Raw genomic sequence first — 21,224 nt, forward strand, 5'->3', positions numbered from 1 at the left:
ACAGTCAGTACTGTTCTGTGACTTCCTCTAGATTTATTCAATAAAATGTGAATAGCAATAAAGGATAAGAATGGGGAGAGTCGTACAGGTTTAGAGTTTGGCTCACTGTGTTGCTCACAGTAGGACAGGGGAATAAGGGATTCAAGAATAGAGGAAAATGTAGACTTGAACTAAAGGGTTGAGGTTGAGAAGGGAAGAAAATTAAACTAAAGTAGAATAATGGCCTATGAGAATTCTAAGGGGTAGAGGGAGGGTTTGAAAGTCAATCCCTCCACCCTGGTAGAAGACAATGATTAGGATTAGGAAGAGTAAATCATGAGGAGAGAGAGAATAATAGGAGGTTATGATCTGAGAAAGGAATTTCAGATTTCTTCATCGTGGGTATGAAATAGTAATAGTTGGTGACAAGATTAAGAATGTGACCACCCAAAAAGAATTGGGGAGAAGAAACAGTCAAATCAGGTGCTGTGTGGACCTGTGAACAGTTAAGGTACAAGACTAACAAAGATCTACACAAACTTTGGAATGTCCTACTGAAAGAAAGAAATATGCTTCTCACCTTAGGGCAGGAGGCCAGAAGACAGAGATTGTCAATGCCAAGTCTAGAGCGATTAAACAAGGTGCCAGAGTCCATGGTTGCTTTGGATAAAGTTGCTCGGGAAAGGGATGATGCTTTGAGACTTCTTCAGACAGGTCAAGAAAGGCCAGGACCAGGTTGCTTGGAGAAAAGACATTTTTGGACGTATCATCTGTCACCAATATAAGCAGTGGCCAATACCGTGATACGTAATCAAAAGATATGACAGGAAAAAGTTCTGTGTAATGCCTTATGTGGAACAGTTTGTCAGACTGAGACTTGGGAACTACTTATGTGGCAAAGCCAAGAAGAAAAATTTGCATGGACCATGACCCATAGCTATGTGTAGCTGAAGTGGAATGGGGAAGTAGGTTATGGCAGTTGAGTAGGTTGAAGTATTAGGAGGTTAAGGTGTTTGAGGGAACATTCATATCTACTGAAGTGCCATAATATAAAGGCATGAAATGGAGAGGAATGCAGTAAAACAGATTATTCCATGTGTCCAAAATTGAACTCATTGTTTTCCTCCCAAAACCCTCTTCTGCTACTATCCTTTCAGTCTCCCGTGTTCATAATCTCAACATTATCCTCACTCTTCCTCACCCCACACATCCAATCAGCTGTCAAATTTTGCCACAATTCCTCTCTTGTATTATAATGCATTCCTTTCCAGTCTCCATCACATAGAGTCCCTGTCTTCCTTTAATATTCATCTCAGGCATCGTATTCTAAATGAAGTTTTTCCTGATCTCCCCTTCTCCTGACCGCTAGTGCCTTCCCTCCCAAGCTGCCTTGTATTTTTCCACTTTGTATTTATTCACTTTATATTTATACTATATATTTATATGTGTGTTTATGCCTCTCCTGTTAGAATATAAACTTAAAACATCTTTGTAGCAGTGTTCTCTTATAAAAGTCTCATTTCTAAGATGTATAGGGAACTTATTCAAATTTATAACAATAAGAGCCATTTTCTAAATGATCTAGGGATGTGAAGAGTGATTTTTCAGAGAAAGAAGCCCAAGCTATCAATAGCCATATTTTTTAAATGGTCAAAATCTGCAATAATCAGAGAAATGCAAATTAAAACTACTCCAAAATCCCACCTCATACTTATCAAGTTGACAAAAAAGGAAAATTACAAATGCTGGAGGGGCTGTGGGAAAACAGGTACATTAATGTACTGTTGGTAGAACTGTGAACTTGTCCAGCTTTCTATTCTGAAAAACAGTTTGGAACTGTGCCTCAAAAATCATGAAACTTTGCATACCCTCTGACCCAGCAATCCCATTACTAGGTTTGTACCCCAAAGATCAAAGAGAAAAGGAACTCGTGTACAAAAATATTTATTCCAGCTCTTTTTGTGGTATCAAAGAATTGAAAACTGAGAGAGAGGCATTCCCCAATGGTTGAAAAAATGTGCTCTGAATGTGATGGAATACTTCTGTGCTGTGAAAAATTATGAGGGGGCAGTTTCGAAGAAACCTGGTAAGACTTATATGAATTGATATAGAGTGAAGCAAGGAAAATCAAGGGAACCATTTATACAATAACTCTATTGTAAAGACAAACAACTTTGAAAGACTTAAGAATGCTGGACTCATAAATAAGAATGCTCCTAATCCTGACAAAGAGGTGAAGGACTCAGTGCAGACTGAAACCTTTTCTTTCCCATGTCATGGCCAATGCAAGAGTTTGTTTTGCTTGACTGTATGTGTTTGTTTATGACACAGGTTTTGGTTTTCTTTCTCAGTAGGGGGATGGGGAGGTATGAAGAAGAGAAGGGATATTTTGGTGGATTAAAAAAATTACTAAAAAATGGTACATAATAATGATGATGATAATGACTAACATATGGTGCCTACTATGTGCCAGGCACTCTGCTAAGCACTTTACAATTGTCATCTCATTTGATCCTCACAACCATCTTGTGAGCTCGATGCTACTACTGTCCTTATTTTATAGATGAGGAAACTGAGGCAGATGGAGGATAAGTGATTTTCCCAGGGTCACACAGATAGTGTCTGAGGTGGGATTTGAACTCAGCTATTCTTGACTTAAGGCCAAGTACTCCATCCACTGTACTACCAGCTGCCTCAGTTTTTTAAAATATAGCTATTTTTTAGGTAAAGATGATTAAATTTTTCTTCTGTCCTAGGACCTTGCAGAGTGCTTGGTACACAGTAGACACTTCATACATGCTTGTCGATTGTTTCTTCTTCATCCTCTCTGTGCCTCACTCTTATGAGCACCAAATTTGGACTTCCTCCTCTATCCCATTTCTTTGTTATTTCAGTTCTAGGTTTTGCCCTCTTATCCCTTGTTTCTGCTGTACCTAACTCTTAGAAACTGACAGATGGTAGCAGTGTCCACGGCACGGGCCTCTTTGTGTGCTGAGCCTTCAGACTTGCTCCTTCCCTGCTTTTAGCATAATCATTCCCCATTTCTGGGGCTTGGTTTTCCTATTTCTTATTCTCTTCCTGGACCTCCAACACCTGGAGTTTAGGCTGTTCTGGGGACTCATAAATCCTCTCACTGGTAAAATACTGTCCTGGAGGTACAACCGCTTCTCAGAGAAAGCTGTCTTCTAATGTGTAAAATCCCTTCACACATTACCTACCCCTACTTCCACCCCACAAAGCCCCTTTCTCTTCCTATTGAAATATATTCCCTTCCATTCTTCATTGTCGCCTGTTCTTTTCTGTCAGGGATGAGACCTACCTTAGATTTCCTTCATCCCAGTCCCTCTTCTCCATTGCTTTTATCCTCTTTCCCTGTAGCCCAAAGAAATTGCTATACTTTTTCTGGCCTTCTTGCCATCAGGCAGAGGTGCATCTCAACCCTTTTCTGCTTCTTACCTCTCCTTTCCCTAGCTGCACATCTTCTCTCATGTTTTGCTACCCACAACACATACAGATTCATTCACAGGGAACATGGAATTTATTCCACGGGGTATAAATTCCTCTGAATACACGAATGAACAAAATTTTTTATTAAACATTATATGCCAGGCACTCTTAGTTCTTGGAATGCAAATATGAAAAAGAGACAGTACCTCCCCTCCAGAAGTTTACATTATAGTGGGAGAACAATGCATATAGAGGAGTGGTAGCTAGGAGAGAGGGTGTTAGTCTAGGAAGTCCTAATTAAAAAGAGAGCAGATTATTCTACTTCCAAACACTCCAAACTACCAAAACACAAGAAAAGTAAAATTATAAATAAAAAAGGCCAAGAAACAAGTTCTCTTGGGCATATTTTTTTTTAATAGAAAATAAATTGAACTGAAAGATCAAACAAAAAAGAAGAAGAAATAGTGTCAAGGGACAAAGGAACAAAGAAGAATCAGAAAGCGACAAAAGAGATCTAAGAGGCTACAGATTAAAGGGGAATTCTACCCACTGAACAGAAGATACCAAGTCCTGGAAGGGTTAAGCCACTCAGTTTGGTACTCAGTCTGGGGATGTGCCGTTTTGACTAGTGAAAGCCAGCACCAGACCTCCAATCTTACTGTACTCAGTTATCTTTCTTCCATGCCACCCTGTCGTTGATGTTGCTGCAGCACTCTCTAACCCGGAAGTCCATAACTCATTCATAAGCCCTCAGGCTTCAGAACTCCTGCCCTGCAGCCATGGGGCCCAAATTGGTAAGAACTCAATCAGCCAGCCAGCCCCAGAGCCCCAGTCGTGTTTCCAGTTAGCCATTTTCCTGCCTCACCAATGTAGTTGATGGATGTTATTTCATGAAGTTTTTACTTTTTTGTGATGTTTCTGTTTTCTTATCTTCTGGATGACCTTTAGTGATTCTACATCTAGCCCATAATTCCTTTTTGCTGAGGTTTTGTTGTTGGAGAAGTTAGTGGGGAAACACCTACTTTGCCATCTGCTAATCATACCATCTATAAGTGTGTGATGAAAAGTGAAAATAAAATCAAAGAATAGAAAGTTGGAAGGGACTTAGGGGGTCATCTAGTGCAACATATTCCTAAACTAGAATCGTTTATAAAGCCTCCATGAAAAATGGTCACCCGGCTTCAGTTTGAAGCCTTCCAATCAGAGAGAACATACAACTTCTCAAGGAAGTGCACTTCACTTTTGGGTATGTGCCCATTGTAGCTTTTACACAATTGCCCCTAGTTTTCTACTTTGAGATGAAGCAGAATCACTCAGACTCTTCTTTTACTTAACATATCTCCAAATTCCTGAAGACACTTTACCTAAATCTCTTTGCTACTCTAAATATCCTAAATATCCCTAGTCATTTCAACTGATACTAATTTGACATAATCTCTAGTCCCTTGCTTTCCTGGTCATCCCCCCTTCCCCTGGGAGGGTAGAGTACTGTAGGCCCATAACCTCCTTTCTTGGAGACATTTTGGCTTGCATCGGTTGTTCCATTTATGGACAACCAAAGTTCATGTGAATTTTTTTGGTTTCTGTGTCATCCTGTTGACTCATATTGAGCCTGTAGTTCAGGAAAACTCTCAGAATTTCTTTCTTAAAAAAAAAAAACAGTAACAGTCAGCAAAGGCAGGTAATCAAATAATCATTTTACTTAAAACTCTTAGCATTTAATGGAATAGAAACAAACAAATTAACAAACAAGAAATGAAGAAATATTTGCTCGGTGACCCTTTTCATATCTGAGATTCTAATACTTTGACTTTTCTTTTTTCTGTATAGTTGTAGGTCAGTGTGTATAGTTCTGGTATTGCCCACAATACTTTTTTCTAGATGCATATAGATCTTTCTGTTTTAATATTCCTATTCATAATGTTTTATAATGCCATAGAATTTTGTTGGGCACATGGGTTGTTTGCAGTACTTTTGCTTTTGTAAATAAATAGAACAAGTAGGTATTTTTATATAGTGATTAATGTCTTTATATAGATAATTCCTTTTTTAATTAGATTTTAAAGTTCAAATCCTAAAACTTGAATTGCTGAGTTTAAAAAGTATGATTGTTTTTGATACCATTATAAACATGATTTCCCAAAAGTATTAGTGCTATTTTGAGCTTTAATAACTTAAAACAATACTATGGCACTAAGACTTTTGTGACACCCTGTATTATCAAATTATGCTCCAGAATGTTTATACCAGTTTAGTCCCACCAGCAACGTAATTATCTTATGCTTCCTTACCTGTGGCTCTGTTGAATTTAAATTTTATCATTTTTGCCCTTCTTAATAAGTGTGTTATTTCATAGTTGCGTTAATTTTTATTTCTTTCATCATTAGGAAGTTTGAGCATTTTTATGTGATTATTAGCACTTTTTGGCTTCTTACTGGAAATTGTTCATGTTCTTTGACTTCGATCCATTGAAGAGTGTGTATTAAGTAATACATACGTTCATATATACATGCATACATACACACATGTTTATATGTATGTCTGTGTGTTCTTCATAGATTCTGGATGTCATACTTTTATCAAATATACGCAGACACAAAAAATATCTGTTGTTTCATCTGAGTAGGATGTTTTATCCTCCGGTGGGAATTCCTAACAACACAGATCACAAATAGTCTGTGACTTTGTAGATGAATATTCAGATGACTCCCAGATCCAAATATCAAGCTGTAAACTCTGTCTCCTGAGCTCCAGTCTCATGTGAACAGCTGCTTGTTGGATATTTATTTCTGAATTTACCATAACCATTTCAATTTCAGTATATCCAAAATAGAGTTCCTTTTTTCTCCCTTCAACTCACTCCTTCAAACTTCCTTAATTCTATCAAAGGTATCACCATCCTTCCAGTTACTCAGATAGAGTGTAAAGTGCAGTGGATCTGTGGTCAGAGATCTGGGCTTAACTCTCATCTCTGTTGAGTACTACTGTGTTACCTTAGGCAAGACCCCTAATTTCACTGGACCTCAGTTTCCTCAACAAGTCAAAGGTTCTTAACAAGATGTCTGTGAACTTTTTTTTACACATTTTAATAACTGTTTTAATATCATTGATTTCCTTTGTAATCCTATGTGTTTTTTGTGTGCATTTAAAAACATCATTCTGAAAAAGGGTCCATAGGGTTGACCAGACCACCAAAGGGGTCAATGATGAGAAAAAAAGATTTTAAAACCCCTAGAATCTTCATTTTAAGGAAAAGGTCTAAGTGAGTTATATTCACCTTTTCATTCCTCTCTCTGGGCTCTGCTCCTGACTCTCTGGAGTTGTTTCTTCACCTTGCCAGAGATTGTACACTGTGATTTATACCAGGAATGTAGAGCTGGTTCAGTATTAGGAAGTAGAAACATAATTGATCATATTAATAACAGGAACAACAAAAATCATATGATTATGTCAAGGCACAGAAAAAGCTTTCGACAAAATGCAATACATATTCCTGTTTAAAAAAAAATACTAGAAAACATGGGAATACATGGATTTTTACTTAATAGGAGAACTAAAACCAAGAGCCAGCATTTTTGTAATGGGAATAGATTAGATGCTTTTCTGTTAAGATGAGGGGTAAATCAAGGATATTCATTATCACCATTACCATTTGATATAATGTTAAATATGCTAGCAACAGCAAGAAGACAAGAAAAATTGAAAAAATTATCTTTCAGATCTATAGATTAATTTCTGACTTGGTTTATCACTTTCACTGCTATTTCTTCTAATGTCACTCTTCCATTTTCAAATCTCATTCCTTTTTTCATAACAAAGAAAATTATGTCTATATACTTTGAAATTCCAGGGTGATAATGACCTCATAAATAAATTTTATTGTTTTAAAATACTATTGATTTTTACAGAGTACCATATTGAAACTTTTGGAGGTTTTACATGCATAAATCAACAATGGCATAAGTGTTTTACATGTTAGTCTTTATGTTTCTCTATTTCTAGGTATACCTTAGATGAATTTGGGACAGCTCGAAGAAGTACAGTTGTTCGTGGGTTTATTGATGCCCTTACAAGAGGTGGCCCAGGAGGGACTCCTCGACCTATTGAAATGCATTCTCATGATCCTTTGAGGTACAGTGACAGTAAGACAGAACAAATGCTATTTTTCCTGCATTTTTATAGGAAGAATCTTTAATTATACATGTTTTTATTAGGTATGTGGGAGACATGTTGGCTTGGCTCCATCAAGCTACTGCTTCTGAAAAGGAACACCTTGAGGCATTATTAAAAATGGTAACCATACAAGGTAATGTTACAAATAGTCATGCATTGATTTACCTATAAATGTGGATAATGTTAAGTTCCTCTCCATTACCACTGTAACCACCCTAGCATACTTGATTTTCATTACTTATGAAAATAACTTCTTACCTGATCTCTCTGCCTCCATTTTTTTTTTAATCCTTGACATTATTCTGCATATGGCCACCTGGAGGCTAACCTTACGATTTTGGCTTTATGTTAGTTCCTTGGTCAAAAGTTTACAATGTTTCCCCGCCAGCTCTTACCTTTCATATCGATTCCAATTTGCTCTATGTGCCTTTTGACTCCTTTCATAATCTGGCCTTATTTTACAAGAACGACATTGTCTCTCACAAGTCCTTAAGATGTACCATCCATTCCAATTTTTTTGTTTCTTCAGTGTCTCATTCGCATGCTCTTTCCCACCTCTCTAATTTTCCCAGCATTGATCCTCCAAATTGCTAAGCTTTCTTTATACTTTTCCTTCTCTTCAGATCCTTTCCTTTTCACTTTTTCTGCCCAGATCCCCCCAATCTTTTTGAATTACTCTTTTGATAGTTTCTAGTGATGGATTAATATGATACTTAATATAGGATTATTATTAAATATCATATATTATGTGTATCATATGTTTGCATATAGAAAATAGTGATATGTAAGGGAATTGAGGTTAAGTATCCTGTCCAAAGGCCTTCAGTGAGTTATTGATGATTCTAGCACTAGGAATATAAGCCTTTTGGTTTTAATAGCAGATATGTAGTTGATTTAAAGGAAGTTTGAAGCAAGTTTTATCTCCCAAGAGAAATACTTAAAAATTTTGTGTTCTAAGAACATATAAAATCTTCCTTGTTTTCCTTATTGTAATTCTTACCCTTATCAAATGATAACTTTTAAAATAGTCATGCAATGCCTATATTAACTTAATATTTTATTTCAAACTGATATTTTTGTAACCTAAATAATACTACTATACTAGGGCAGAAATATGCATTTGCCCTCTTGATTTTACATTTAGTGATATTTAGGTTCTCTACCTAATGTATCTTTTATTATTTAGAATGTGTTCCTTACTGTAAAAGTATTTTTGATTAATTATAATTTATTTCATGTATAGATGACTTTTAAAATTTCCTACAAATTTACTATTTGAATTAAAAAAATTTGTTTTGGATTCAGGATTAGAAATGTCTTTGGAAAAAAAAATCATTTTTTTGTATGTTGTCAAATTTCAGATATTTTTAGTCACAACTACCTTAGAATAACTGTTTTAGAATTTTGAGATTTGTTGGGTGGTTCAAAGATAACATGTTTTTGGGAACAGCAAATATTTTGACCTGTCTCTTGATTATTTTGCCTGAGCCAAGTGCTATTAATAGAGCACATCATAAGGTCCTCAAGAGAAATTGATGTAGATGTGAAAAGAACAGTTAACTTTGTAGATTTGAACACTTTAAAACTGAGATTTAACTCAGTAATATGGCGTAGCAGCCATTTTTCCTTTTATATTAGAATTTCTGTGAATATGCTGATTATTTAGCAGAAAGCATTTTTGGTGTTCAGCTTTAAACTACTTTTATGATATTTTATTTTAATGGCTCTGTGATCTTATCAGTGTGCAAAATCACAAGACTTTATCTTTGTCCTTTAAAATATCCACTACCTACTGGAGGTCTTCCTCTAGGTCTCTTGACATAGTGTGTGTACCAGTGGAGCACATAGGCTGTCCATAGGTTATCCCTTACTCTTACATTATCAATCCAGTTCCTTTTAACAGTTGTAGATACTTCTCTGATATTTGTTTCCTATTCAAATAATGTTGGAATTTTTACAGAAGTTTATCTTTACACCATTCTTTCTAACTAATAAGCTTCACAAATCATTTCACAGAATTACCCTTATACTTACTCTTTTTTCCCCACAAAGAAATAATCATATGTGTGAACCCATCAGTAACATAATATAGACATACAAATTAGGAAGAGTACACAGATGCAAGATTTGAAACAAATTCAGATATCCAAATAAATGAGAATTTAATAAAAAGAGATATGGTAATTTTAGATGCTTTGGTATATGTAGAAACATATTTAAAGCTTTTAGAGGAATTTTGGGGTCACATATCAAGTACCTTCTTGTGAAGATGAAAATATGGCTTCTGTCTTGTGTATATTCAACTATAGGTGTAGAAGAAAACATTCAAGAAATAGTTGGACATATCACTGAAGGAGTCTGTAGACCCCTAAAGGTAAAATTTTTTTTCATGCATTTTTGTACCAGAACAGTAGATTAATTTTCAGTTAATTGATAAATGTGTTATTATCATTAAAAAAGCTGTTCATTTTGTTTTAATTTTAATTCTGTAATTGAAATTTTATAAAAATCAACTTCTTTATATTAAACAAGAATACATATATAGCAAACAATAACATTACATTTTTGTAATCACTGTGTATTTTCTTAGAAGGGAGAGGAGAAATTTTCCTAACTTGAACATTTACAATGTTAAACTTAATAAAGTACTGTATTTTCTGTATTGAGTGATATGGAGAGTTGGGGAAATACAACTATTTTTGAGACCACTACTATTGTCTATAAATTCTTAAGAGATTTTCCAGGAACCTTGGCTCCATTCTTCATACTTGTATGACTTTAGACAAGTTATGTCACTTCACTGGGTCTCTGTTTTCCTTATGTGCAAAGAGAGTGGACTGGACTACAGGTATTCTAAGGTCAAATCTATTTGTAAATCTATGAACCTATGCCATTTACCTTTTTTACTCTACTTTCATTAACAGTGATGAATTACGTTCATGTTTATACATATATATCGAGTTTAAAATTAGTCCAAATGTAAAATAATTTCATTTGGCTCTTAATATATTAATAATGCTTTCCATTCTTTGATTTTTTGCTTGGTTCTTAATTCTCATTTTATACATTGAAAGCTAGAAAACCAGAGGCTGTTTGTGATATTCTTGGCAAGAATTTTTTTTTTTGGAGGGGAGAAGGCAGGGCAGTTGGGGTTAAGTGACATGCCCAAAGTCACACAGCTAGTATCAAGTGTCTGAGGTCAAATTTGAACTCAGGTCCTGCTGACTCCAGGGCTGGTGCTCTATTCATACTGCGCCACCTAGCTGCTCCGAGAACTATTTTAAAACTTAATTCTTTGCCTATTCCCGCAGCATTGTGGTAGTAGTTGTAATATTTTCTATCTTGATAATGCAGTCTTATAATATACTTTTCAGTAGCTGAGTATTTGTATATAGTACCTTCAGTATGCCTATACTTTATTCACCTTGGTATTCAATTTTATATGCAGCAGAGATAAAAGAATGATCACATGTATGATCGTTTGGTTACCATGCAGTTTTTACATTATAGTTTGGTGTTCATGTATCTGGTGGCTCTAATAGGTATGGTTTGCTGGTATTCCCTCCAATGATCATCTGAGCAATGAAAAGATTATAGGAAAAATGCAATTTAAAAAAATTCCTTCTGTTCATAACTTAAATGCTGTCTTCTTTCTCTAACACCTTCTAAGTGCTACTTTCTTCATTTACGTTGACTTTAGTGAATTTGATGAAATAAATATCATTTTCTATTTATTGCCAAATAAGACTTACAGTTATTGTAGTTGTAAGTAGTATCTTCCCTGATTCATTTCAATTTCCGTTTTAAAGGCTTACTGTGAATCCTTCTAACCACTTGGAATAAAGAAATGCTGTGGAAACAATGAAAAGTCTTATTAATGATAAGCACTTTTAAAGTAACAGATACTACTTAAATAAAAATTGCACCCTACAGTTTTACAGTTTAAAAATGTATTTAAATACTTGCATTCCACTTTGTCCCTTTTGAGCTTCTGAATCTGGATACCTACTTATGCAGATGTCGGACATCACTGTGTCTCAGGAAATTTTAATATATGATGCTAAAAGGTTAAAAAGACAATAAGAAGTGCATTCTGTTATAAAATGTAAAAGGAGCTTCCCCTCTTGTTCCCCTTTTTGAGTAGGTTTTCCAGAGGAGAAAGAACTTTAAATCTTTCCGTGTGACATTATGGCATTTCTTATATACTCTAGAGAGTACTCAGCAGATGTTTGCAGAAGTTCACTTCAAATTAAATTGTTTATTATATATTTAGTGACATGAAAAATTATTATATCCTTCATTCCTAGATGATGCTTATGAACTGTGTTGCCTTCAGTATTTTAATAATCTCTTTATACTGCATTACCATATATGAATAGCTAATACTGTCAGTTTAATGTGTCAACCAGTTGAAACAAAAATCACATCTTCATTTTTCCTTTTAATGTACTAAATCCTTAATCATTTATCCCAGTTTATATTGATAGTAATTTTTCTGCTTTATCATAATATTATTTGTACTTTAAAATTCCATGTATTTTTTAAATTTGTACCTCAGTGATGCGTGACTGATTGGCTTTTAGATAATGGATCTCTTACTTTATTAATGTGAGAATGCTCTCCATCAGGGCAGATTGTAGCCTGCTCATACTTTCTCATCCTATGCAAATTCTTGAGCACATCCTTCCGTAAATTCTTTACAAGGCATCTTCCCAAAATGCAAGGAGTTTCCCCTAAATATCTTAATCTATAGCAGTTCAAAGGGATTAATTTACCATCTCTCTATATTCTCTTATATTTAGCTTTAATAAGGGGTGAGGTATATACTATTGGAGAACAGTAAGGCATTCAATCTATAGTCAAAGGATTTGAACAGTTTTCAGAAGAATTACATGTTATAAATGATCATTTAGAATTATAATCCACCCCGTTAATAGCTAAAGAAATGCAGATTAAAACAAATCTGAGGTTTCACTTTGCACTTCACAAATTGGCAGAAATAACAAAACATGAGAAAGTCACTGTTGCTGAGACTGTGGGAAGACAGGCACACATATGCACTATTGGTAGAATTATGAGTTACCCTAACCTTATTCTGGAATTATTCACTAAATTGAAATTTGGAATTATTTCAAATTTGGAATTATTTACTAACTACCAAAATTTTCATGGCAGCACTTTTTGAGGAGGGCAAAGAATTGGAAACAAAATGTATGTGTAATGATTAGGAAATGTTTGAAAAACCTTTGGTATATTAACATAATAGAATGTTACTATGTAGAAAGAAATGACAAGAAGGACAGGTATGGATGGGTTGCACTCTATCATTGGAGGAAACTTTCAAATCAATTAACCCATAAATTTATTTGAGTAAGAAATGATGAAAGTAAAGAATATAGAGAAACACAAAGATCTATGTGAACTGAAGCAGTACGGAATAAACAGAAATAAGAGACAGTATAACACAAAGACTACCATTATGTAAAAATGAGAAAGTCACTTGAAGTTAAATTCTGAACAATTAAAAAAACATCAATGGTCTTTGTCTAGGGCTGAATATATTGACAATATTTTGTCAGATGTAATGACTATATTGGATGTTTTTGTTTAACCTCTTTTTATGTGTTACAAGGGAGGGTACAAAGCAGGAGGAAGAGTGGAAAATCCTGAAATGACTTTTATGTAAAGACAAAATACCTCAATTAAACTTTTTAAAAAAATAATAAATTAAAAATTAAAATCTAGAGTTCATATCAGATGAAAAAGAAGACAGAAACAGGAAGTCAAAATGTTGGAAATGAAGGGAATCTTGAGAAACTGTATTAGAATGGGGTCAAGAAAAACCAACTTATTTTTATGTTTCTTAACAGAGGAAAACATTTTTTCCAGTGGGTAATAGGAGAAGCAAGTACAAAACAAAAAGCAAAATATTTCTAAGGCCCCTTCCAACTTTAGAAACAATTCTATCACTAAGAATTCTACAGTATTGGCATGAAGGTGACATCTCACCAGAATAGCCCTTTTTTGGTATTGTTTCTTTGTTGAGAGATCTGTTGCTCACCCTATCACTGCTTCTTCTATCTGTTGATCACTGTTTCTTATCTCCACTGAAAGTTTCTGTCTTATCTCCATTGCTTATTGTCCCTAGTGACCCTCATTGTTTCTAATCTCCACTGTTCTTTCCACAGTTTTTCACTTTTTCTTTTCTCTCTTTTGCTTGAAAGGCTGGATTTTTACAGATATCACCAGGGAGACCCTCCTTGCATGTGGAGCCTTAGATGAGCTCTCACTTTTGCAATTGATCTGAAGCCCTGATTTAAAGCCCAGCTGTATCAATTATTTTTGTGACCTTGAACAAGTCACTTTACCATTTTGAGCTTCAGATTCCTTATCTCTTAGGGGGAAAAATGAGCAGGGATAATCCTCAAGCTCACTTCCAGCTCTAAATCCTATCAATTCCTTTGAGGCAGCCATAGAACTGTAGCACATTGGGTTGAATCTTTAATTATCATAGCTGTATTTGTTGTTGTTGGGCGCTTTTCTTTGACATCAAAAACTTGGCAGGAAGAGTGGGGTTTGGGGGGGTACTACTTCCCAGTTTAGAACTGTTTTGAAATCTTGTGAATTCTGTATATCACATAGCCAAATTCTTACTATAAACTTGCTAGGCCAAATTGTACTTGTGAACATTAACATAATTCTGATTGTGAATTTGAATATAACAGTTATACCAAACTTTAAAATGTTACTGCTCTAGAATGTATTAGACGCTATAAATCAGCCAGGAACATTAGTGCAGACAGCCCCAGCATATAAGAGAAATTAGTCTGGGTTTAAAAGGTATCCAACTGTGGAAAATATGATTTTAAAATTGAAATGTATCCTGTTACCTCCATCCTTTCTATGATGCTTATTTATGCTACTATTACATACTGCCAGTAGCAAATGTATCAACCCTATGACCTCATTAAGGAGAGCTAGTAGCAATTACATAACAAAGATTTTTGAGCTACCTCTGTTTATAAGATCATAAATACACACATAAAATTTAACTTTGATCACTCTCTTTTAGTCTAAATTATGACGTGTACTGTGATAGTTACCTAAGATCAAAGGAGGTTTCAATATCCATTAGCATATTTTTAGGCTTAGAACTCATACATACGAACACATGCACACTCACATATATACACATGAACATTAATATGTGTGTATATGTGTATGTATGTATGTATTAAAATGCCCTACAGTGTATGATCATTAGAAAGACAAGACACAACATAGGAAACAACCAGACAATAATAACAAAAACAGAACATAAAACAAGTTAAACTTATTTGGTATAGATTTTACTCATAAAGTTTAAAGAAATGGAAAGTAAGGGAAAGAACATTGTGGAATAGAATTCTAGGGAATGTCAGACAGCTTCTTGATGTAGAGGTAAATTTTGAGCTTTTTAAATTTATATCAGTAATCCTACAATTATTAGGGAAATCTATTGATGCTAATTTCAGGAACATCCATTTCTGTAATCTCTGGTTAGTCATTATTAACAGGAAAAAGTAAAAAAAAATCAGGTATAATAATTGCAGGGCAAAAATACTTTCATAATTTCCAGATATTTGGAGTCGCTGTAATGTATTGCCAGTGATCATGTGTTGTAGTTTAGAGATTTAGCAGCTGCTTTTGCTATTCACTGTTGAATTGAAATCCAGTATGTTCTGGTGCTAATCCATAAAATGATCTCATTGTATTGCCATTTCCAGCAACAACAGTCTCACACCAAACTCTGTAGAGAGTAGAATCGCTATTGTATAGTACACCTGGTTTTTTTTCCTACTCCATACTTTAGTATCCTCCAAACTATTTAAAGTTTCTGTTCTATTTCTACAACTTTAAAATCTTATATTTATTTTTCTTAATGTCATTTTGTAATATAAATTAGTGAGGACATAAGCTTGTATGTTTAGAAAATGTGCAGCTTTCTGTCTTTTTAATGTTTCAATAGGTCCGAATCGAACAAGTAATAGTTGCTGAGCCTGGAGCAGTCTTATTATATAAAATTTCTAACCTTCTCAAATTCTATCACCATACAATTAGGTAAGTAAAATCACTGTGCTTCTTAACTATTGAAATAGACCTGCGATTATCATCAACATCTTCCTTCAGGACAGATCCCATGTATTTGACAGGCTTTGTCACCCTACGTAATTCTTGACCAGCAGGTTCTCCTGTAGATCCTTCTTAAAAAAAATCCACCCAACAGTGTGGGGGCCTCTCCATTACTTCTTTTACACATTGAAGATACCAATGGAACTTGATGGTTGTGCATTTATACTTTTTCATTTGTACCACCTGACCATGACCAAACACTTCCTTTCCCATTTCCTTAACAATATCCCTTGTACCACATCTTGAATGTAATGGGATTACTCACAACTTGGATTAAATCCCACCTTTACATCAAATTTAAGTTCTAATGCAGTATAAATTTATATTTTCAAAATCGATGAAATTAACCATGTAGTAATAGTAAATGAGATTTATGTAATGTTTTGCAAAAATCTTTATGTATATGTGCTCTATAATAGGCCACCTTCATAATGTAATTCATATGAATTTACCTCGGATAGAACCTTTTCCAAAATATTTAGCTAAATCCATTTTCAGTATCATATTACACTATTAACACATAAGGTAATCCTTGCCCTTTACATTAACAGTTTTAAAAGCTTTTACAGCATTTGCTAAAGTAACATGTGATGTAAAGTGAAATGGCTCATTTAGAATTATATTTTTCATTAAGAAAAGGAGCTAAAATATCTCCCTTCTTGTGGGAGGTGGAAATAACATGCAAGCTTACTCAACATTTTGTTTTTCCATTTGGAAATATAGAATTCCTTATTTCCATATGGAATAGAATCATGATTTTTTAAAAGAAAAAAATTAAATGCTTTAAAAATGAATCTGTACAATTCTGCTATGTTTAACTCCCAAACTTAAATTTATTATTGCATCACAGATACCTCTAAGTAGTTTACACTAGAATTTCCTCATACACCTTATTCAATCATTTGTTCATTCAGCACTTATCGACTATCTTCTCTTTGTAGAACTTGTGCTCATGGGTTCCAAGAGAGAAACAAACTGTAAATGAGCTTTGTATTTAGCCTTTTAGAAATTACAGTCCAATTAGAATATTATATACTTATAGATAATTACAGTATATAGCATTATAGTACACATATGCTGGTCATTGCAAAAGAGAGTACTTTATGCTTAGTGGGGAGTATTGCTACTGATACCAGAATCAGGATAGCCTTCATTGTGGAGGAGACATTTGAGTATATGCTTTATGAAAAAGGTCTGCTAGAATCAGATTAAAATGTAATTAGAAAATGTTTAACAAAATAAATAAAAATACAATACAACACAGATAATGTTAATTTGTAGTTTTCTGAGTCATTTTTTTCGTTCAGTCATTTTTCAGTTATGTCCAACTCTTCCTGACTCTGTTTGGGGTTTTCTTGGCAAAGATACTGGAGTTGTTTGCCATTTCTTTTTCTATTTCATTTTACATATGAGAAAACTGAGGCAAACAGGGTTAAGTGACTTGCCCAGGGTCACACAGCTAGTAAGTGTCTGAAGCCAGATTTGAACTCACAAATGTGAATCTTCATGACTCCAGACCCAGTACTCTGTCCGTTATACTACCTATCTTCCCCTTTTGCAGTCTATATATAGCACCAAAGAGATCCTTTTCTATATTGATAAGTAGTAATCCATCAGGCCAAGAGGAAACAAGGACATTTCAGACATAATAAACAGTTTAAGTAGAGGCACAGAGTGGGAAAAACACATGGCATGTTACTTTGGAAGGTAATCCAGTGGCTAGAGAATGAAGTGTTTGGAGAAAGTGGGTAATGATAGCTTATTGATTTCCTTGAATTCAGGGCAAAGGATTTTTATTTTTATTCCAAAGACAGTAGCCATTGAATTTTGAATAGATTCAAAATAGGTAGTTGAAAGTAGGTCATAACAAATCATTCTAAATAGTACTACTAGCAGCTTCCTTGAGTGCTGAAACATTATTTCATTATAGCAAACTTGAGGTTCTAGTGTGCTTTGGTGTCCTGGTTTATATAGGTTTAAAAAAAAAGTCAGGATATGTTTTTGACTTAATCTAAACTTCAACCAATATAATTGTGGTGAAGAATTGAGAAATGTTATACATAAATATTATGCTACTGTGGTAGAACAAATAATTTTAATTTGTTTAATAATCAGATATTGATAAGCAAAGAAGTTGTTTTAGCCTTCAAATATTAACTCAAAGATGTATCCTTAAAGATAAAAAGTTTGTTTTAAAACTAATTGTATATAGAAGAAAAGTAATTGCTGAACATGCCTGTAGTAGTGTTGTATGCAGAACATAGCCCTGACATTAAATAGCTCTTTTTTTACCTTAAGCCAAAAAATCATGAATTGTCTCCAGTTTTAAGGTATTGTGGTAACTTGGCAAAGATTTCGGGTTTTGTTATGGGTGCATAGTTAGTCTGGTCTGTAATACTCTAAAATATTGAGATCACAGCATGTTATCAACATTTATTGAGTGCGTTTATTCGTCTTATAGCTAAAAAAGAAAAATTCATCGGTTTTAACAACTTTGCTTTTTAAATAAACCTAGAGCAATTAATATTTTCTGGTCTTTGCAGGCTGTACTGTATCCAAAAAATATGAAAAGTTTGGATCCTTACTAGTGGTATTTTTTCCGCCATCTTTGACAAAGCTCCAATTCCACTGTGTGTATTATCTTTCTTTTTGATAAATTAAGGACTTGGAGCAGTTAAAGGATATACACAGTATTTTTTTTTTTTTGCATAAAGGGTAGTACAAAATATTTAAAGCCTTTCTTGATAAGATGATTAAGGAAAATGATCACATCCTTTTAGTTATCTTTAGGTAATAAAAAAAACTTTACTTGATTTTTCACTCTGCAGTCCCAGTTTCTACATCTTTATTATGTTGTATGAAATTTTTTTTGAAGCATTGTATCTGATACTCTCATGTCTGAATGTTGTCCATCTCTGATTTGTGAAAATGAGTACTCTTCTTTTCAGTGGTATTGTGGGAAATAGTGCAACCACATTGTTGACCACCATTGAAGAAATGCATTTGCTAAGCAAGAAAATATTCTTCAACAGCTTGAGTCTTCATGCAAGTAAACTAATGGATAAGGTATGTCTTTGAAATATTTAAATGTGTGAATATGTTGTTTATGTAATACGTAAATTATCTTATTTGAATTGTTTTTAAGAGTAGAGAAGCATTTTTCATGATTTTTCCATATCCTCTTGAATGGAATCTTATAAGACATCCAATGTGAGATGTCTAATAGGCAGTTTGAGATATGAGACTGGAGCTCAAAAGAGGTGTTAGTGCTGGATAAGTAGATCTCAGAACTTTAGCATAGAGTTAACAATTTAATTCATGGGAGATGATGAGATCACCAAATGAAATAGTATAGAGGGGGAAGAAAAGAGGGCCCAAGACAGAGCCCCGGGGGGCAGCCAGGGTTAGTAGGATGTAGCAAAGTAGACCAAGCAGATGTTAGAAAAGTAAGAAAGAAGAGAACCGGGAGAGAACAATGTGAGGAAAACCTAGATACAAGAGAGTATCAAGGAGAAGAGGGGGATCAAATTGTCAAGGCTACTGAGACACCAAAAAGTATGAGGATCTGGAAAAAGCTATTAGATTTGGCAGTTAAAGGATCACTGATAAGTTTGAAGAAAGCACCTTCTGTTGAATGATAATGTCAGAAAGCCGAAGTGTAGAATCAAGTGAGTAAGAGAAAAGGAAGTTGGGGCACCAGTAATAGACTTCTCAAGACATTTAGCCACAAAAGGAGGAGAGATACATGACACTAGTTAGTAGATATAAATAGAATCAAGCGAGGACTTTTTGTGGGTGGTGGAGACACAAGCATGTTTGTAGGCAGTAGAGAAGCAGCCATTAGACAGGGAGAGATTGAAATCATGATGCAAGAGTGGGGGTGGTAGAGGAGGAAATCTGCTAGAGAAGATGGGGTGGAATGGGGTTACTGTGTGTGAAAAGGGATTAACCTTGACAAAGAGAAGAGCTGGCCACCTATTCATGTAAGATAGGGTCATGGCAGAGATGGCGGTAGAAGGGATCTATCTAAGTGATGTGAGATGAGGAGGGGGGGAGAAATAGAAGGGGGGAGGAATAAACATTTACATAGCACCTGCTGTGTACCAGGCACTGTGATTAGCATTTTACAAATATAATCTCATTTGTTTGTTATAACAACTCTGAGAGGTAGGTGCAGTTATTATTCCCATTCTATAGTTAAGGAAACTGAGGCCAAAAAAAGGTTAAATGACTTTTCCAGGGTCACACAGCTAGTAAGTATACGAGGCCTCGAGGCTCAGTGTTGCATCCACTGTGTCACTTAGTTGCCCAAGTGAATTCTTGGTGAATGGCCTCAGTTTTTTTCCATGAAGCAAACTTCTCAGCTGAGAGGGTGGGGAAGTAGGGGTCTTGGGATATTTGAGGAGGAATGAAAAGGATTGGAAAGGCTGCTGTGGTGAATGGTTTAATGAATTGATAAGGAATAGGTTAAAGGATTGTCTTGGTCAGTGGGGTAAATATATAAATTTGTAGTGGGCCCATTAACATGGATTTATGGATTTTCTCTACGTTTGTTCAGTAGCACACAAGTAGGAGTGAAAACAGGAAGATGGAAGTTATCCAAGGCTGAGGCTTGTCTCAGAGTAAGATTGGCAGTAGGATAGAGGAGCAAGAGACTAGAGAGAAAAGGACAGTATGGAATGGAACTGATAACCGAAGGGTTCAGCGTGGGGAAGGGAGGAGAGTATAGCCGGTATAGGGCTGATGGTGTGGGAAAGAACTTAGAGGTGGAGGGATTGGAAGGGATTTAGGGTAGAGAGGCAGAAGGAGGGGTGGAATGAAAAGAGACTGTGATAAGATGAGGGAACTTGAGAATTCATTGACATGGAGGTAGAATATTTAGAATCATCGCCTGTGTGTTCAGTTCTAAACTGTTACCTGGAGTTCCTGGTTCCCTCTCTGTGTGTAGCTGGGGTGGAATGGAAGAATATATCATAGGAAATGAGTAAGTTGAGGAACTGTGAAGTTAAGGTATTTGAAGGGGCATAGGTATGTCTGTTGATGTTCCTTGTATAACTGCTGGAGTTGGGGAGTAGAGAAAAACTGTAAGCCAAGCACTGAGCTCATTGAGGGAAGAATGCCAGTGGCCTGGAGGTCTGTAGATAATGGTTATCAGAATCTTGATCAAGTGCTAAAAATAGACGAAGTCTCAAATTAGGAGAAGTTACTGAGTGATGGTAGCAGAGAAAGAGCCTGAAAGTGGAATGGGGAGCAAGGAGTTTTCCAAAAACGTCATTATTAACAGTAAGGTAAGGGTTGTAAGTGAAAGTGTATCTAGAACTGGAAAGGGTGGTCACAGAAGCTTCGTCATCAGGAGGGAGCCAGGTTTCAGTGAGTGAAAGGTTGAAGTAGTGGAAAGGTAAAAAATTTAGGATGAAAGCAAGTGTGTTACCTATGAAGCAGACATTCCAAAG

The 21,224-nt window shown here is 35.1% G+C and overlaps 1 protein-coding gene across 1 annotated transcript in view; it reads left to right on the top strand.

Moving 5' to 3' along the window:
• COG6 (component of oligomeric golgi complex 6) overlaps positions 1-21,224 on the top strand; it is a 129,719-nt gene that overhangs the window by 58,336 nt on the left and 50,159 nt on the right. Inside the window, exons 9-13 of the mRNA XM_036746809.1 lie at positions 7,429-7,557; positions 7,641-7,732; positions 9,909-9,973; positions 15,608-15,699; positions 18,720-18,837. Of these exons, the coding sequence (XP_036602704.1) occupies positions 7,429-7,557; positions 7,641-7,732; positions 9,909-9,973; positions 15,608-15,699; positions 18,720-18,837 (496 nt within the window). The remainder of the gene's footprint in view (positions 1-7,428; positions 7,558-7,640; positions 7,733-9,908; positions 9,974-15,607; positions 15,700-18,719; positions 18,838-21,224) is intronic.

The sequence above is a fragment of the Trichosurus vulpecula genome, chromosome 2 (assembly GCF_011100635.1).
Source record: "Trichosurus vulpecula isolate mTriVul1 chromosome 2, mTriVul1.pri, whole genome shotgun sequence".
NCBI classification, from domain to species: domain Eukaryota; kingdom Metazoa; phylum Chordata; class Mammalia; order Diprotodontia; family Phalangeridae; genus Trichosurus; species Trichosurus vulpecula.